The sequence below is a fragment of the Scyliorhinus canicula genome, chromosome 19 (assembly GCF_902713615.1).
Source record: "Scyliorhinus canicula chromosome 19, sScyCan1.1, whole genome shotgun sequence".
Classification (NCBI taxonomy): Eukaryota; Metazoa; Chordata; class Chondrichthyes; order Carcharhiniformes; family Scyliorhinidae; genus Scyliorhinus; species Scyliorhinus canicula.
This window is the reverse complement of record NC_052164.1, coordinates 105,222,698-105,242,733: the sequence shown is the minus strand read 5'-3', so window position 1 is coordinate 105,242,733 and position 20,036 is coordinate 105,222,698. Positions and strand designations below refer to the sequence as shown.

The window sequence follows — 20,036 nt, the reverse complement described above, 5'->3', positions numbered from 1 at the left end:
CCTAACTGCCGACTGAACCTGCACGTTAACCTGAAGAGAATCGTGAACAAGGACCCCCAAGTCCCTTTGTGCTTCTGATTTCCTAAGCATTTCCCCATTTAGAAAATAGTCTATGCCTCCATTTCTCCTTCCAAAGTGCATAACCTCACACTTTTCCACATTGTATTCCATTTGCCACTTCATTGCCCACTCTCCTAGCCTGTCCAAGTCCTTCTGCAGCCCCCTGCTTCCTCAATACTACCTGTCCCTCAACAGATCTTTGTGTCATCTGCAAACTTAGCAACAGTGCCTTCAGTTCCTTCTTCCAGATCATTAATGTATATTGTGAGATGTTGTGATCCCAGCACTGACCCCTGATGCACACCATTGGTCACCGGCTGCCATCTGGAAAAAGACCCCTTTATCCCCACTCTCTGCCTTCTGCCAGTCAGCCAATCCTCTATCCATGCCAGGATCTTACCCTTAACACCATGGGCTCTTAATTTATTTAACAGTCTCCTATGCGTCACCTTGTCAAACGCCTTCTGGAAATCTAAATAAATCACGTCCACTGGTTCTCCTTTGTCTAACTTCCTTGTTACTTCCTCAAAGAACTCTAACAGTGTTGTCAGACATGACCTCCCCTTGACAAAGCTGTGCTGACTCAGTCCTATTTTACCATGCACTTCCAAGTACTCCGCGATTTCATCTTTAATAACGGACTCTAAAATCTTACCAATGACCGAAGTCAGGCTAACCGGCCGATAATTTCCCATCTTCTGCCTCCCTCCCTTCTTAAACAGGGGTGTTAAATTAGTCACTTTCCAGTCCTCTGGGACCCTTCCTGACTCCAGTGATTCCTGAAAGATCACCACCAATGCCTCCACAATCTCCTCAGCTATCTCTTTCAGACACTGGGGTGTAGTCCATCCAGTCCAAGTGATTTATCCACCTTCAGACCTTTTAGTTTCCCAGAACCTCCCCCTTAGTAATGGTCACTGCACTCAGCTCTGCCCCCTGGTTCTCCTGGAGCTCTGGTATCCCACTGAAGGCTTCCACCGTGAAGAATGATGCAAAGTAACTATTCAGTTTGTCTGCCATTTCTTTGTTTCCTATTATTACTTCTCCAGCCACATTTTCCAGGGGTCCAATGTGTATTTTGTATCTCTTACCTTTTATATATTCAAAAACACTCTTCCTATCTTCCTTTATATTGCTAGCTAGCTTGCACTCATATTTCATCTTCTCCTCCTTTATTGCTTTTTTAGTTGTCCTCTGCTCGCCTTTAAAGGCTTCCCAATCCTCGGGCTTCCCGCTAATCTCGCCACTTTGTATGCTTTTTCTCTTGCTTCTATGCTTCCTTTACTTCCCTCATCAGCCATGGATGCCTTGTTCTCCCCTCAGATCCCATCCCAAGCTGGTGGGCTATTGGGGGTCTTTTTTCCGGCAATCCTGAATATTGGCTGAGATCCCGCTCCGTTAGTCGCTGTATTTGGGTGTGGGACAGGGGGAGGGCAGATCCACTGGCATTCACATCCGCGATAGATACAACTGAGCTGGAGGAGGCGACACCACCCAGTGCCATGCGAAAGCCAGTGGATACCCCCCCCCCCGCCCTCAACTCCATTGGATGCCCCCCCCCCCGTCCCAACTCCAGTCAGTCCCACACCCAAATGCAGCGACTAACAGACAGGCATCTCAGTCAATATTCAGGATGGGCTGGGTGATTTGGTGGAATTCTTCTGCCTCGAGAAGGTGAAGTTCGCGGTGAGGGGGGTCAATCGATGGGTTCCATCGTAGATGACGCCGTTTATTTTGCGCTTCTGGTCACTGTTAGCTGTTAATGGGGGAGGTAACTGGGGGTGGGGGATGGTTCTGGGGCGGGTTATTTCTGTTTTTGGGGTTGCTGTTATATTTTGTATATTTTCGGATATATGTGTTGATACTGTTGTCTTTTGTAAACATTTTGATATAAAACGTTAAAATTTCAATAAAAATATTGTTTAAAAAAAGAGACGGTGAAGTACACCATGAGGTTCTACTCGAGGGGCGGGATTCTCCATTCTGGGGACTAAGCCCCCAACGCCGACTGGAAAACCGGCATCAACCACTCCGGCATCAACAGCCCCCGGGTTAGTTTGAGGGCAGAGAGATTGGCGTCGCTCCAGCCAGCGGCGAAGGGCCGGCGCGAGTTCGCGCATGCGCGGAACGGCCGGTGTGATCTCGCGCATGCGCGGAATGGCCGCTTATTTCCGTGGGCATGCGCGGGGTTTCTCTTCTTCGCTCCGGCCCCCAGGCAATATGGCGGAGCTCTACAGGGGCGGCCCGGTGCGGAGGAAAGAAGGCCCCCCACGGAACCAGCCCGCCCACAGATCGGTAGGCCCCGATTGCGGGCCAGGCCACCGTGGCCCCCCCTCCCGAGGATCGGATCCCCGCCGCGCCCACCCACCCAGGACTGCCCCCGCACACTTACCTACCAGTTCCCGCTGTGCGTGAGGTGAGTAATTCACGCTGGTGGGAGTGGGCCCATAAGGGCCCGGAGAATCGTCGGGAGGGGGGGCGCTGTCAATGGCACCCGACCGGCGTGGCGGGAATCCCGCCGGCCCCTGAAAATTGGCGCCAGAGAATTGGGCAGCCGGCGTTGAGGTGTGATTCGCGCTTCCCCCCGGGGATTGTCCGACCCGGCGGGGGGTTGGAGAATCCCAGCCGAGATATCAGTCATTCATTTCCTACTTTAAGGAGCTTGTCAACATCCATTGTTAGAGGCAAGTGGGCTTTTGGTTAAGTTTTGTTTTCTGTTTCGGGGGTTGTTAAGTTTGGAGTTTCATTTTTTGTGCGTTGTAGTTTTACTTTGTTAGAATGAAAAATGTTCTGAATAAGAATATTTTAAAAAAAGAACGGAAAGGTACCAGGTGTAGCATTGCTATTGGCTCAAGAAAACGTAATTAATTCTACCAACCACGAAGGAGTTAGCCAAAGCCAACTCTGCAAAATCCCAAAAACTCTGTGATAAACTCTGGAGAGTAATTCAGGGACCATAAACATTCATTATTGAGACTTTCTCTGTCCACCGAGTCATTAATGGCCACATATCCTCCATCCTTGTCCTGAGCACAAGGGATGTTTTTGTTGACCATAATTCCGATGCTCAATGAGAAATAAGTGAAGAAAACTTTCCCCACCCAATCCGTTTCAATTTTAAGTGTTCCCTATCATCCAACTGAGTTTCTTGTAACAGAGTGAAATGAAATGAAATGAAAATCGCTTATTGTCACGAGTAGGCTTCAATGAAGTTACTGTGAAAAGCCCCTAGTCGCCACATTCCGGCGCCTGTTCGGGGAGGCTGGTATGGGAATTGAACCGTGCTGCTGGCCTGCCTTGGTCTGCTTTAAAAGCCAGCGATTTAGCCCAGTGTGCTGAACCAGCCCCAGTAATACCAGTAGTAATATCTACTTTCTCCTTAAGGAAGGAGAGAATCTTTTTCCTTTTTGATGGGATGATGAAAACCCCGTACATTCCATGAGCAAGATTGATTGTCATCATGACATGGGCCACAGAAGGAGAGTAGGACTGGATTTTCTGGCCACAATCGGGCCAGCATCAGAACAATGCTCTCCCAACTCATAATGCACCAGACGCTCCATAATATCCACAAAATCCATGGCGGCACGGTGGCACAGTGGTTAGCACTGCTGCCTCACAACGCCAGGGATCCGGGTTCAATTCCGACCTTGAGTCACTGTCTGTGCGGTGTCTACACGTTCTCCCCGTGTCTGCGTGGGTTTCCTCCAGGTGCTCCGGTTTCCTCCCACAGTCCAAAGATGTGCAGTGTAGGTGGATTGGCCATGATAAATTGCCCCTCAGTGCCCAAAGTTGTGCAGGTTAGGTGGGGTTATGGGGATAGTATGGGAGTGTAGGCCTAGGTCCTGTGCGCTTTTGGAGGGTCGGTGCAGACTTGATGGGCTGAATGGCCTCCTTCTGGAGTTTAAGGATTCTATGAAAAAGTTCCTTTTATGCATATAAGACCTGTCTGTACCCATGCAAGAAAACACCAACAACATAAAGACCCCATTATAATAATAAAATGCAAAACAATCATTCCAATAATATTTCTCAGGGGTATTGAGTACAAGAGTAGGCAGGTCATGTTACAGTTGTATAAGACTTTGGTTCGGCCACATTTGGAATACTGCGTGCAGTTCTGGTTGCCACATTACCAGAAGGATGTGGATGCCTTGGAGAGGGTGCAGAGGAGGTTCACCAGGATGTTGCCTGGTATGGAGGGCGCTAGCTATGAAGAAAGGTTGAATGGATTAGGATTATTTTCATTAGAAAGACAGAAATTGAGGGGGGACCTCATTGAGGTCTACAAAATCATGTGAGATATAGACAGGGTGGATAGCAAGAAGCTTTTTCCTAGAGTGGGGGACTCAATTACTAGGGGGTCATGAGTTCAAGGTGAGAGGGGAAAAGTTTAAGGGAGATATGCATAGAAAGCTCCTTCGCAGAGGGTGGTGGGTGCCTGGAACGCATTGCCGGCGGAGTTGGTAGAGGCGGGCACGATAGCGCCATTTAAGATGTATCTGGACAGACACATGAATGGGCAGGGAGCAGAGGGATACAGATCCTTAGAAAATAGCCGCCTGTTTTAGGTAGAGGATCTGGATCGGCGCAGGCTTGGAGGGCCGAAGGGCCTGTTCCTGTGCTGTAATTTTTCTTTGTTCTTTGTTTGACCTTCCTCATTCAGACTGAGGAATCGTAGGGTTAACCCCATGGCCACACCCGCATTACCAGCAGGACACAGAGTACCCAACAAGGAGAGAAAAAGCCAATAAGGGAACGTGAAACAAATGCTCCTCCTGCATTTCTAGCTATCCAGCAGCCACCCTCAGCAATGGTGCCTCGTGTTTCTGTCAGCACTAAGCTGCTGATGCGAAGAAAAAACGTCAGATAATAAATACACACACATCGACCATGATTGATCCAATCGGCTAACAAGCCAATCAGAGTCACTGGAACACTCCAGGAGAAGAAGACAGCATTCCATATAGTGCTCAAATTTTAAATATTTTTGGTCACTAAGGGCAATTTAGCATGGCCAATCCACCTACCCTGCACATCTTTGGACTGTGGGAGGAAACCGGAGCACCCGGAGGAAACCCACGCAGACACGGGGAGAACGTGCAGACTCCGCACAGACAGTGACCCAGCCGGGAACCGAACCTGGGACCCTGGCGCTGTGAAGCCACAGTGCTAACCCATTGTGCTATCATACCACCCGAGTCACTCGCTGTGTGAAAACATTTTGTTTTATATATTTTCTTCTTTTACAAATCACCCCTCGTTCTCAATTCTTCAATGAACTGAAGGAAATCTGCCGTCCTTACCCAGTCTGGCCTGCATGTGACTCCAGACCCATAGCAATGTTGTTGACTCAAAACTGCCCTCAGAAATGGCTGAGAGAGACACTCAATTCAAGGGAAAATAGGGAGGAGCAGTAAATGCTGACCGTGCCAGCGACGCCCACAGTCCATATGAGGAAGAATTCATGTACAAACTCAATAAGATGGCAGTTGAAGGACTTTGTCAGTTTGGGAGTTCACACTCAGTGAAGGATAGTGAGGCTTTCCGAGGGGATAGTGAGGCTTTCCGAGGGGATAGTGAGGCTTTCCGAGGGGATAGTGAGGCTTTCCGAGGGGATAGTGAGGCTTTCCGAGGGGATAGTGAGGCTTTCCGAGGGGATAGTGAGGCTTTCCGAGGGGATAATGAGGCTTTCCAAGGGGATAGTGAGGCTTTCCGAGGGGATAGTGAGGCTTTCCAAGGGGATAGTGAGGCTTTCCGAGGGGATAATGAGGCTTTCCAAGGGGATAGTGAGGCTTTCCAAGGGGATAGTGAGGCTTTCCGAGGGGATAGTGAGGCTTTCCAAGGGGACAGCGCTGATTAATCAGACTGCTGTCTGGCATGAGGAAATGCTAAAACAGGAAAGACTTTTTAACTAGAATGGCGAGATGGCGTGATGTTCGAGGTATTTAAAATTCTTAAAAGTTGGGACAGGTTAGAAGCAGCAAAAGGTCAGAAACAAGAGGAATAAAGAGGGAAGCTCGAGAATTCACGGATCAAGCAAGAACCACATTAATAAGTAAGAATAGATTAAACAAAGGGAGATAAATGATTTATGGAAACAAGGTTGTGATGATTCTGATGATTAGGGGCTGGTTTAACACAGTGGGCTAAACAGCTGTCTTATAATGCAGAACAAGGCCAGCAGCGTGGGTTCAATTCCTGTACCAGCCTCCCCGAACAGGTGCTGGAATGTGGCGACTAGGGGCTTTTCGCAGTAACTTCATTGAAGCCTTGTGACAATAAGCTATTATTATTATTATTCTCTGTGTAGACACTGACCTGTGCCTGAATCACAAAACATCCAATTCTCTCTGTAGCCTCTGAACATGTTAAGCTTTAATGGGACAAACTGAAGATCCTGTTATATTTTGATACTGCCTTCCGGCTGCAATACCGATCAGAGAAAGATATCTGTGCGGAGTCTGCACGTCCTCCCCGTGTGTGCGTGGGTTTCCTCCGGGTGCTTCGGTTTCCTCCCACAGTCCAAAGATGTGCGGGTTAGGTGGATTGGCCATGCTAAATTGCCCGTTGTGTCCTAAAAAAGTAAGGTTAGGAGGGGGGGGGGGTTTGTTGGGTTATGGGTATAGGGTGGATACGTGGATTTGAGTAGGGTGATCATTGCTCGGCACAACATCGAGGGCCGAAGGGCCTGTTCTGTGCTGTACTGTTCTATGTTCTATGTTCTATTTGCCCAAAAGTGCTTCGCCCTTTGAAATGTAACAAAAGATTTTTCCGCTGGTTGCAGTACTGTTATTCACCTCCAGGTGGCGCTGCAAACCATTAATTCCATGAAATATCCGCTGGTGCCACTCCCAGGGATTAAATGGCACTGCATCCATTCAAAAATATTCCTGAAAGGGGCAGCACGGTGGCGCAGTGGGTTAGCACTGCTACCTCACAGCACTGAGGTCCCAGGTTCGATCCCAGCTCTGGGTCACTGTCCGTGTGGAGTTTGCACATTCTCCCCGTGTTTGCGTGGGTTTCGCCCCCACAACCCAAAGATGTGCAGGGTAGGTGGATTGGCCACGCTAAATTGCCCCTTAATCTTTTTCTTCTATACTCTAAATTTAAAACAAAAATATTCCTGAAAGAGGGCGCATTACTCTGGGCGGAATTCTCCGATAAAGGTTTCTAAGTGTTGTAGCGAGCGGGAATTTGCGCAAACTTCCCGGCGCTCAGCTCAGCGAGGCAGCAACCCCTTTTCAAAGTTAATTGATCCACTTAACGAGGCCTGACGGGCTCCTCGTCGCAAATCAAAGCTGGCCAGCTGTTTGGTTGGGACCACCTTTCTGCGCAACCGTTATGGCGCCTCTGTCACTTCCTTCCGCAATGCGGGCTTCCCCTCGGAGTCTTTGCCCATCTCTCCATGCACCACCCCACCCATCCCGTGACGGCCCACCCCTGCAGAGGGTCCCCCAGATGGAGGACCCCACCCCCACCGAACACTGGGCTGGCAATCCCAGCATCCTCGGGTTCTTTGCCTGTCAGCAAAGATGGCTACTCCCCTCCTCGGCTCCCCACAGAAGCCCTGCCGCCAGGTTCTCATTGTTAAAAAGGAGACAAATCAGCTCTAGTTGCTGGGGAGGCCGTTGGATATGGGGTCACTCCCGTTAATTGTAAGGAAATGGGGCTTACGTGGTGATAATTGGTGTCTCACCACGCCAATCTGAGATCCAGATTTAGTCTACGGGAACCAGCCAGTAACATCAAAAACTGCCGCCTGTCGGGATTCTCGTTTTCGGCCTGGTTTCGCTTCTTTGAGGGGTACAGTGTAGCGGGAGCTTTACTCTGTATCTAACCCCGTGTTGTACCTGTCCTGGGAGTGTTTGATGGGGACAGTGTAGAGGGAGCTTTACTCTGTATCTAACCCCGTGCTGTACCTGTCCTGGGAGTGTTTGATGGGGACAGTGTAGAGGGAGCTTTACTCTGTATCTAACCCCGTGCTGTACCTGTCCTGGGAGTGTTTGATGGGGGCAGTGTAGAGGGAGCTTTACTCTGTATCTAACCCCGTGCTGTACCTGTCCTGGGAGTGTTTGATGGGGACAGTGTAGAGGGAGCTTTACTCTGTATCTAACCCTGTGCTGTACCTGTCCTGGGAGTGTTTGATGGGGACAGTGTAGAGGGAGCTTTACTCTGTATCTAACCCCGTGCTGTACCTGTCCTGGGAGTGTTTGATGGGGACACTGTAGCGGGAGCTTTACTCTGTATCTAACCCCGTGCTGTACCTGTCCTGGGAGTGTTTGATGGGGACAGTGTAGAGGGAGCTTTACTCTGTATCTAACCCCGTGCTGTACCTGTCCTGGGAGTGTTTGATGGGGACAGTGTAGAGGGAGCTTTACTCTGTATCTAACCCCGTGCTGTACCTGTCCTGGGAGTGTTTGATGGGGACAGTGTAGCGGGAGCTTTACTCTGTATCTAACCCCGTGCTGTACCTGTCCTGGGAGTGTTTGATGAGGACAGTGTAGAGGGAGCTTTACTCTGTATCTAACCCCGTGCTGTACCTGTCCTGGGAGTGTTTGATGGGGACAGTGTAGAGGGAGCTTTACTCTGTATCTAACCCCGTGTTGTACCTGTCCTGGGAGTGTTTGATGGGGACAGTGTAGAGGGAGCTTTACTCTGTATCTAACCCCGTGCTGTACCTGTCCTGGGAGTGTTTGATGGGGACAGTGTAGAGGGAGCTTTACTCTGTATCTAACCCCGTGCTGTACCTGTCCTGGGAGTGTTTGATGGGGACAGTGTAGAGGAAGCTTTACTCTGTATCTAACCCTGTGCTGGACCTGTCCTGGGAGTGTTTGATGGGGACAGTGTAGAGGGAGCTTTACTCTGTATCTAACCCCGTGCTGTACCTGTCCTGGGAGTGTTTGATGGGGACAGTATAGAGGGAGCTTTACTCTGTATCTAACCCAATGCTGTACCTGTCCTGGGAGTGTTTGATGGAGACAGTGCAGCAGGAGCTTTACTCTGTATCTAACCCCGTGCTGTACCTGTCCTGTGAGTGTTTGATGGGGACAGTATAGAGGGAGCTTTACTCTGTATCTAACCCCGTGCTGTCCCTGTCCTGGGAGTGTTTGATGGGGACAGTGTAGGGGGAGCTTTACTCTGTATCTAACCCCGTGCTGTACCTGTCCTGGGAGTGTTTGATGGGGACAGTGTAGAGGGAGCTTTACTCTGTATCTAACCCCGTGCTGTACCTGTCCTGGGAGTGTTTGATGGGGACAGTGTAGAGGGAGCTTTACTCTGTATCTAACCCCGTGCTGTACCTGTCCTGGGAGTGTTTGATGGGGACAGTGTAGAGGGAGCTTTACTCTGTATCTAACCCCGTGCTGTACCTGCCCTGGGAGTGTTTGATGGGGACAGTGTAGAGGGAGCTTTACTCTGTATCTAACCCCGTGCTGTACCTGTCCTGGGAGTGTTTGATGGGACAGTGCAGAGGGAGCTTTACTCTGTATCTAACCCCGTGCTGTACCTGTCCTGGGAGTGTTTGATGGGGACAGTGCAGCAGGAGCTTTACTCTGTATCTAACCCCGTGCTGTACCTGTCCTGGGAGTGTTTGATGGGGACAGTGTAGAGGGAGCTTTACTCTGTATCTAACCCCGTGCTGTACCTGTCCTGGGAGTGTTTGATGGGGACAGTGCAGAGGGAGCTTTACTCTGTATCTAACCCTGTGCTGTACCTGTCCTGGGAGTGTTTGATGGGTGTGACATACTCCTTGGCCCAGCCTCTCAGCTTCCACTCTGTGTAAACCTGATTGTATCCGAACTCTGCAGGCCTGTCCTAACTTACACCAAATTCACCTCTCACTGTTGTGGAATGCCTTAAATTTCTCAATTGTGTTTTGAAATGCTTACATGATATTACCCCACCAGATCTTGGTAACTTCCTCCAGTGTCACAACCCTCTGAGATCACTCTGTTCCTCAAATTCTGACACTAAAATAAAAGCAAAATACTGCAGATGCTGAAAATCTGAAATAAAAACAGAAAATGCTGCAAGATCTCAGCTGGTTTGGCAGAGTCTGTGGAGAGAGAAACGTAGTTAGCATTTCACGTCCAATGTGACTCTTTTTCAGTTGAAGAGTCGCATTGAAAGTTTTTTCGGCATTTTCTCCCTCAGGTTCTGGTCTGTTTCGCACTATTGATTGCTGTGTTCCATCACTTCTGTCTGTCCAATCACAGGTCAGAATGTGTGTCGTCGGGGAGTCGAGCGGCCATGTTACAAAATCGCCTATTTCCACGACGCGTCACGCAGGTTAGGGTTCGAGGAAGCACGGGTTACCTGTCAGAGTGATGGAGGGAACCTCTTGAGCATTGAGACGGTGAATGAGCAGCGGTTCATCGAGAGGCTGATCCAAGGCTTGGCTGCGGGTGATGGCGATTTCTGGATCGGACTGTGGCGGACGGAGAATGGGACCCAGAGCTTATCAGATTGCCCAGGCCTCTATCAGTGGCTCGATGGTAGTGACTCCAAGTTTAGGTAAGTAGCCAAGGCCTGGTCATTGGGGACTCGACCACAGAGGGGAGATGGTGCTGTAATGGAACATCTTTGGATTCGAGTCCTCGGCCTACGCTCTGCAGACACAGACTCAAACTCCACCATGGCAACTGGTGAAATTTTAATTCAATTAAAAAAATCTGGAATATCATCAAACTATCATCGATTGTTGTTAGAAACCTGCCTGGGTCACTATTGTGCCTTTGGAAAGGAGATTTGGCATCCTTGTCCAGTCTGGCCTCTGTGTGACTCCATGTCCCAGCAATGTGCCTCTTATCTGCTCTCTGAGATGTGGCAGCAAACCGCTCACTTCACGGTTAATCAGGGATGGGCAATGGAAGCCGATGACACCCACACCCCAGGAACAAATAAAAGTGAGCTGTTGAGGGCAGTGCCCTCTCCTTCACTGCTTCAGCCCCCAGTCGCTGTCAGACTGAATTCCACAATCACGGACAGAATCTCCGCTTCCTAGCCGCGTGTTTCTTGGCAGCGCGCCGTTCGCTGGCAGCGGGATTCCCTCTTCCCCCTGTTGGTCAATGGGATTTCCCACTGCAGCCACTCGCTGCTGTCGGGAAACCTGCGGGCAGGGGAATTTTGCTAGCGGGAAAAGAGAATCTGGATGGCTGGAGAATTCCATCTCATTCATTCTCGAGATCTTAGCGTCACTGGAAACACCGTCAATCAGTGCCCACCCCTGCTCTGAAATTGTGATGTCGGCCCAAACTGCCTGTTCCCACAGAATTCATTGGCTTCATTTCTGGGGGTTTGACAGTTCATTGACTCCATTGACAGTTCAGGAAGATGAATCCTGAACAATTCCCAGTTGCAGCTCAGGAAACAAAACTAAACAACACAAAATGGGAAGGTGGGATTCACGAGTTTTCTAGCTAAATCCAAACCACTTTTTCCATCTTTATTAAAGGTTAGCACTGCTGCCTCATGCACTGTGGACCCGGGCGGCACGATGGCGCAGTGGTTAGCACTGCTGCCTCATGCACTGTGGACCCGGGCAGCACGATGGCGCAGTGGTTAGCACTGCTGCCTCATGCACTGTGGACCCGGGCGGCACGATGGCGCAGTGGTTAGCACTGCTGTGTCAATGTGCTGTGGACCTGGGTTGCATCCGGATTGTTGCACAATCTCTGTATTGTAAGAAGTCTCACAGCACCAAGTTAAAGTCCAACAGGTTTGTTTCGAATCACTAGCTTTCGGAGCGCAGCTCCTAGTATTGGATTCAAAGCAGAGGCATACAAATTAGCAAGAAAAAGCAACAGGCCCGAGGATTGGGAACAGTTTAAAATTCAGCAAAGGCAGACCAAGGGATTGATTACAAAGGCGAAAATACAATTTGAAAGTAAACTAACTGGAAACATAAAGGGTGGGATTCTCCGGGTAGGGGAGAATCCCACCCAAAAACTGATTGTAAAAGTCTCTATAGCTATGTAAAGAAAAAAAGTATTGATAAAAACTAAGAAATGGGGAATTCATAAAAGGCAACAAAGAAATGGCTGAGGAACTAAATTTGTACTTTGCTTCTGTCTTCACTAAGGAAGTTCTGAGAAACACAAGTTTTGGGGAAGAGCTAAAGGAAATTAGTATTAGTAAAGGAATGTTTTGGGGGAAATTAATGGGATTGAAGGCAGACAAATCTCCAGGGCTGGATAATCTTCATCCCAGTGTACTTAAGGAAGTGGCCCAAGAAATACTAGATCCATTGGTGATCATTTTCCAAAATTCTTTGGACTCTGGAATGGTTCCTACAGATTTGAGGGTAGCGAATGTAACCCCTCTATTCAAAAAGGGAAGGTGAGAAAACAGGGAACTATAGACCAGTGAGCCTAACGTCGGTAATAGGGAAGTTGCTGGAGTCCATTATCAAGGATTTCATAGCACAGCATTTGGAAAGCAGGGGTGTAATCAGATAAAGTCAGCATGGATTTACAAAAGGGAAATCATGCTTCACAATTCTAGAATTATTTGAAGATATAACTGGTAGAGTTGACCAGAGATAACCGGTGGATGCGGTTCATTTAGATTTTCAAAAAGCTTTCAACAAGGTCCAACAGCAGATTAATATGTAAAGTTTAAGCACATGGGATTACGGATCGTGTCTTGAGATGGATAGAAAGCTGGTTAGCAGACAGAAAGCAAAGAGTTGGAATAAATGGATCTTTTTCTGATTGGCAGGCAGTGACTAGTGGGGTACCGCAGGGATCGGTGCTGGGACCCCAACTGTTCGCATTATATATTAATAATAATAATCTTTGTTATTTTCACAAGTAGGCTTCCATTAACACTGCAGTTGTACTGTGAAAATCCCCTAGTCGCCACATTACGGTGCCTGTTCGGGTACACAGAGGGAGAATTCAGAATGTCCAAATTACCTAGCAGCACGTCTTTCAGGACTTGTGGGAGGAAACCGGAGCACCCGGAGGAAACCCACGCAGACACGGGGAGAACATGCAGACTCTGCACAGACAGTGACCCAACGGGGAATCAAACCTGGGACCCTGGAGCTGTTCAGAAACAGTGCTAGCCACTGTGCTACTGTGCGGCTCATAATGATTTGGATGAAGAAACTAAATGTAATATCTCCAAATTTGCAGATGATATAAAGTTGGGTGGGAGGGTGAGCTGTGAGGAGGATGCAGAGATGTTTCAGTGGGATTTGGACAGGCTGAGTGAGTGGGCACACGCATGGCAGATGCAGTACAATGTGGAGAAATGATAGATTATCCACTTCGGTAGCAAAAATAGGAAGGCAGATTATTATTGGAATGGGTGTAAATTGAGAGAGGCTTTGGAGGAATATCAGGAAAGTAGGACGAATCTCAAACGCGCAATAAAGAGGGCTAAAAGGGGTCATGAAATATCTTTGGCTAACAGGGTTAAGGAAAATCCCAAAGCATTTTATTCGTATGTAAGGAGCAAGAGGGTAACTAGAGAAAGGATTGGCCCACTCAAAGACAAAAGAGGGAATTTATGCGTGCACTCAGAGGAAATGGGTGGGATTCTTAATGAGTACTTTGCATCGGTATTCACAAAGGAGAGGGACAAGACGGATGTTGAGGCTAGGGATGGATGTTTAAATACTCTTGGTCAAGTTGTCATACGGAAGGGGGAAGTTTTGGGTATTCTAAAAGACATTCAGGTGGACAAGTCCCCAGGTCCGGATGGGATCTATCCCAGGTTTCTGAGGGAAGCGAGGGTCGAAATAGCTGGGGCCTTAACAGATATCTTTGCAGCATCCTTGAGCACGGGTGAGGTCCCGGAGGACTGGAGAATTGCTAATGTTGTCCCTTTGTTTAAGAAGGGTAGCAGGGATAATCCAGGAAATTATAGACCTGTGAGCTTGACGTCAGTAGTAGGCAAACTGTTGGAGAAGATACTGAGGGATAGGATCTATTCACATCTGGAAGAAAATAGACTTATCAGTGATAGGCAGCATGGTTTTGTGCAGGGAAGGTCATGTCTTACAAACCTAATAGAATTCTTTGAGGAAGTGACAAAGTTAATTGACGAGGGAAGGGCTGTAGATGTCGTATACATGGACTTTAGTAAGGCGTTTGATAAGGTTTCCCATGGCAGGTTGATGGAAAAAGTGAAGTCGTATGGGGTTCAGGGTGTACTAGCTAGATGGATAAAGAACTGGCTGGGCAACAGGAGACAGAGAGTAGTGGTGGAAGGGAGTGTCTCAAAATGGAGAAGGGTGACTAGTGGTGTTCCACAGGGATCCGTGCTCGGACCACTGTTGTTTGTGATCTACATAAATGACCTGGAGGAAGGTATAGGTGGTCTGATTAGCAAGTTTGCAGATGATACTAAGATTGGTGGAGTTGCAGATAGCGAGGAGGACTGTCAGAGAATACAACAAAATATAGATAGATTGGAGAGTTGGGCAGAGAAATGGCAGATGGAGTTCAATCCAGGCAAATGCGAGGTGATGCATTTTGGAAGATCAAATTCAAGAGCGGACTATATGGTCAATGGAAGGGTCCTGGGGAAAATTGATGTGCAGAGAGATCTGGGAGTTCAGGTCCATTGTACCCTGAAGGTGGCAACGCAGGTTGATGGAGTGGTCAAGAAGGCATACAGCATGCTTGCCTTCATCGGACGGGGTATTGAGTACAAGAGTTGGCAGGTCATGTTACAGTTGTATAGGACTTTGGTTTGGCCACATTTGGAATACTGCGTGCAGTTCTGGTCGCCACATTACCAGAAGGATGTGGATGCCTTGGAGAGGGTGCAGAGGAGGTTCACCAGGATGTTGCCTGGTATGGAGGGTGCTAGCTATGAAGAAAGGTTGAGTAGATTAGGATTGTTTTCATTGGAAAGACGGAGGTTGAGGGGGGACCTGATTGAGGCATACAAAATTATGAGAGGTATGGACAGGGTGGACAGCAACAAGCTTTTCCCAAGAGTGGGGGTGTCAGTTACAAGGGGTCACGATTTCAAAGTGAGAGGGGGAAAGTTTAAGGGAGATGTGCGTGGAAAGTTTTTTACGCAGAGGGTGGTGGGTGCCTTAAACGCTTTACCAGCGGAGGTGGTAGAGGCGGGCACGATAGCATCATTTAAGAAGCATCTGGACAGATATATGAACGGGCGGGGAACAGAGGGAAGTAGACCTTGGAAAATAGGAGACAGGTTTAGATAAAGGATCTGGATCGGTGCAGGCTGGGAGGGCCGAAGGGCCTGTTCCTGTGCTGTAATTTTCTTTGTTCTTTGATCGTTGTTCTTTGATACTCAGCGAGACCTTGGTGTCCTCGTGCATCAGTCGCTGAAAGTAAGCGCGGAGGTACAGCAGGCAGTAAAGAAGGCAAATTATATTTTGGTCTTCATAGTGAGAGGATTTGAATATAGAGAAATTTTACAATTGTACAGGGCATTGGTAAAGCCACACCTGGCGTACTGTGAGCAGTTTTGGTGTCCTTATCTGAGGAAGGATGTTGTTAGGGGCCTCACGGTAGCATGGTGGTTAGCATCAGTGCTTCACAGCTCCAGGGTCCCAGGTTCGATTCCCGGCTGGGTCACTGTCTGTGTGGAGTCTGCACGTCCTCCCCGTGTGTGCGTGGGTTTCCTCCGGGTGCTCCGGTTTTCTCCCACAGTCCAAAGATGTGCAGGTTAGGTGGATTGGCCATGATAAATTGCCCGTAGTGTAAGGTTAATGGGGGGATTGTTGGGTTACGGGTATACGGGTTACGTGGGTTTAAGTGGGGTGATCATTGCTCGGCACAACATCGAGGGCCGAAGGGCCTGTTCTGTGCTGTACTGTTCTATGTTGTTGCTATGGAGGGAGTGCAGCGAAGGTTTGCCAGGATGATTCCTGGGATGGTAGGACTGTCATGTGAGAGACTAAACCGGTTAGGATTATATTCATTGGAGTTTAGAAACATAAAATTTTTTTTACAGGATTACAAAATTACAGAAAAATACAGTGCAGAAAAGGCCGTTCAGCCCATCAAGTCTGCACTGCCGCAGGAAAGGCACCTGATATGCCTACTCAATCCCATTTGCCAGCACTTGACCCATAGCCGTGAATGTTAAGACCGTACCAAGTTCTCATCCAGGTACTTTTTAAAGGACATGAGGCAACCCGACTCTCCCACCCTCCCAGGCCGTGCGTTCCAGACCGTCACCACCCTCTGGGGAAAATTCTTTTCCTTAAATCCCCCCCGAACCTCCCGCCCCTCACCTTGAACTTGTGTCCCCCTCGTAACTGACTCTTTAACTAAGGGGAACAGCTGCTCCCTATCCACCCTGTCCGAGCCCCTCATAATCTTGTTAGACAGGTTAGATTCAGAAAGAATGTTCCGGATGGTGGGGGAGTCCAAAACTAGGGGACATAGTTTGAGGATAAGGGGTAAACCTTTTAGGACTGAGGTGAGGAGAAATTTCTTCACCCAGAGAGCGGGGAATCTGTGGAATTCACTCCCACAGAAAGGAGCTGAGGCCAACACGTTGTGTAATTTCTAGAAGGAATTAGATATTGCTCTTGGGGCTAAAGGGATCAAGGAGTATGAGGAGGGGGGATCAGGTTATTGAACTTGATGATCAGCCATGATCAGAATGAATGGCGAGCAGGCTCAAAGGGCCGAATGGCCTCCTCCTATTTCTATTTTCTATGTGCGTTCCTGTGGTTTTCCCTGCAGACTCAGAGAAATAGCAGGAAGTCTGCATTCAGGAGAGAGAGAGAGAGAGAGCTTCATCTTTCAGGGTCAAGAAGTTCCTGCCTTCCAACAGCAGGCAGCGGAGAAGAGAGAGAGAGAGAGAGAGAGAGCTGCTTCCACCTTGAACTCCAGTGTCTTATCCTGTGTTTTCTCTGAAAAACCCCACCCTGACAGGAATTAATCGCCATTGGTTGCTGGGAAGAATACTGTCCCTGGCCAATCCATTGGCCACCAGCCAACCAATTATAGGATCATCAGAATTAGGAGCAGAAGTCGGCCATTCAGCCCCTCGAGCCTGCTCCGCCATTCAATCAGATCATGGCTGATCTCCTCCTGGTCTCAAATCCACCTCCCCACCTGTTCCCCATATCCCTTTAACCTGCTTTTTGAAGCAGAAATATATCTATCTCTATTGAAACAAACCCTTCCAAATCTCTTGGGTGCCATAAAGTCTGGGTTCTTCTGCCCAAAATATAAAACTTTATAACGCACTGTACTATTTTGACACTTTGAATTACTTACTTCCTCTGCTTGACTTAAAGGATGTCTCCATTAATGATCCATGGACCAGAAATGATAAAGACAAAATAAAAGAAATAGGATCTAAGGGAACCGATTGGACAGGTCCCTGCAAGGCTGTCGTGGTTTGTTATATCTTCTCTCTTTCAGAAACTGGTATGTGGATGAGCCGTCATGTGGTCGGGAGGTGTGTGTAGTGATGTACCACCAGCCCTCTGCCTCCTCAGGAATGGGAGGTCCCTATCTTTACCAATGGAACGATGACCGCTGCAACATGAAAAACAATTTCATCTGCAAGTACGCTCCAGGTAAACCCTCCCCACCGATTGATTCTGGCTGAGACCAATCTCTGACCTCAGTTCAACCTATCCTTGAATGAGTGGCAGGGAACCCCCCCGGAAAATCTGACCGTGTTTAGTACATCCCAGCTCAGCTTGGAAGGTGGGCTGGGGGGGGGGGGGGCCTTGCGGTGTGCTGGTGATGGCGTGGAGGGGAATGGGCAGGGGCTTGGTAAAGGACTGGGTTGGCATCATGCGGCACGTTGGGACAATGGTTAGCACAGTTGCTTCACAGCTCCGGGTCCCAGGTTTGATTCCGGCTTGGGTCACTGTCTGTGCGGAGTCAGCACATCCTCCCCGTGTCCGCGTGGGTTTCCTCCGGGCGCTCCAGTTTCCTCCCACAGTCCAAAGACGTGCAGGTTAGGTGGATTGGCCGTGATAAATTGATGTTAGTTTCCAAGAAGGTTAGGTGAGGTTACTGGGTTACGGGGATAGAATAGAGGTGTGGGCTTAAGTAGGGAGCTTTTTCCAAGGGCCGGTGCAGACTCGATGGGTCAAACGGCCTCCATCTGCACTGTAAATTCTATGAATAGCATGTGGGGAGGGGTAGCGAGGGAAGAGAGTGAAGGTCTGGGCGAGCGGTGCAGGGGGGGTAGTAGCTGAGGATTAGGACTGCGGAATAGGAGGTAGTGAGGGAAGGAGTGAAGTTTCAGAGTGTTTGGAAAAGTGTGGCGGTGTTTAGAAATGAGGAACTGGGAGGAGATGGTGGGGTAGGAGGGTGAGAGCGGGTGTGGGGGAGTCGGCAGGATCTGTCCAATGATGTCCATTTATTCACACAGATATTGACCTCTAACCCTAACCAAATCTCTCTGTTGTGCTCACAGTTCACGGCTCCTTGAACCCGGGGTCAACACCAACTCCCACTGAGGGAACCAGCTCTGCTATGGGTAAGAGGCAACACTCACTCTCCGATCGGAGGGAGGATGTGGGAATGGGTGAGGGGCCAAGGGCATTGTGAGGAGAACAGGGCGTGAGTAGGTGTGTGGGGCTGAGTTGTGTCACTCTGGGGGGAGCTAACACCTCCAACAGGACCAAACTTTCAACCCACATGGAGTGATATGCCGGTCGATTGTGTTTCCTGTGTTCATTAAGACAAGGGGAACTCTTTCCTTTAACACACCAAGAGGGATTTTAACCCAACCCAACTCAGACAGGAAGCTCAAATTCACCTGAACCATCACCAAACTGTGCTGAGCAGTCATAGAAAACTCACCTGCAAATATAAATAACTCCATTACTCTGAGAGTGTGTGAGACTGTGGAACTCACTATCACAGTGAGTGTGTGAGACTGTGGAACTCACTATCACAGTGAGTGTGTGAGACTGTGGAACTCACTATCACAGTGAGTGTGTGAGACTGTGGAACTCACTATCACAGTGAGTGTGTGAGACTGTGGAACTCACTATCACAGTGAGTGTGTGAGACTGTGGAACTCACTATCACAGTGAGTGTGTGAGACTGTGGAACTCACTATCACAGTGAGTGTGTGAGACTGTGGAACTCACTATCACAGTGAGTGTGTGAGACTGTGGAACTCACTATCACAGTGAGTGTGTGAGACTGTGGAACTCACTATCACAGTGAGTGTGTGAGACTGTGGAACTCACTATCACAGTGGGTGTGTGAGACTGTGGAACTCACTATCACAGTGAGTGTGTGAGACTGTGGAACTCACTATCACAGTGAGTGTGTGAGACTGTGGAACTCACTATCACAGTGAGTGTGTGAGACTGTGGAACTCACTATCACAGTGAGTGTGTGAGACTGTGGAACTCACTATCACAGTGAGTGTGTGAGACTGTGGAACTCACTATCACAGTGAGTGTGTGAGACTGTGGAACTCACTATCACAGTGAGTGTGTGAGACTGTGGAAATCACTACCACAGCGAGTGTGTGAGACTGTGGAACTCACTATCACAGTGAGTGTGTGAGACTGTGGAAATCACTACCACAGCGAGTGTGTCAGACTGTGGAACTCGCTATCACAGTGAGTGTGTGAGACTGTGGAACTCACTATCACAGTGAGTGTGAGAGACTGTGGAAATCGCTACCACAGCGAGTGTGTGAGACTGTGGAACTCACTATCACAGTGAGTGTGTGAGACTGTGGAACTCACTATCACAGTGAGTGTGTGAGACTGTGGAACTCACTATCACAGTGAGTGTGTGAGACTGTGGAACTCACTATCACAGTGAGTGTGTGAGACTGTGGAACTCACTATCACAGTGAGTGTGTGAGACTGTGGAACTCACTATCACAGTGAGTGTGTGAGACTGTGGAACTCACTATCACAGTGAGTGTGTGAGACTGTGGAAATCACTACCACAGCGAGTGTGTGAGACTGTGGAACTCACTATCACAGTGAGTGTGTGAGACTGTGGAAATCACTACCACAGCGAGTGTGTCAGACTGTGGAA

The 20,036-nt window shown here is 48.7% G+C and overlaps 1 protein-coding gene across 1 annotated transcript in view; it reads left to right on the top strand.

Moving 5' to 3' along the window:
* The window catches only part of LOC119954449 (layilin-like), a 34,602-nt gene that overhangs the window by 6,434 nt on the left and 8,132 nt on the right, over positions 1–20,036 (top strand). Inside the window, exons 2-4 of the mRNA XM_038779668.1 lie at positions 10,278–10,575; positions 17,430–17,587; positions 18,442–18,504. Coding sequence (XP_038635596.1) covers positions 10,278–10,575; positions 17,430–17,587; positions 18,442–18,504 — 519 coding nt within the window. The remainder of the gene's footprint in view (positions 1–10,277; positions 10,576–17,429; positions 17,588–18,441; positions 18,505–20,036) is intronic.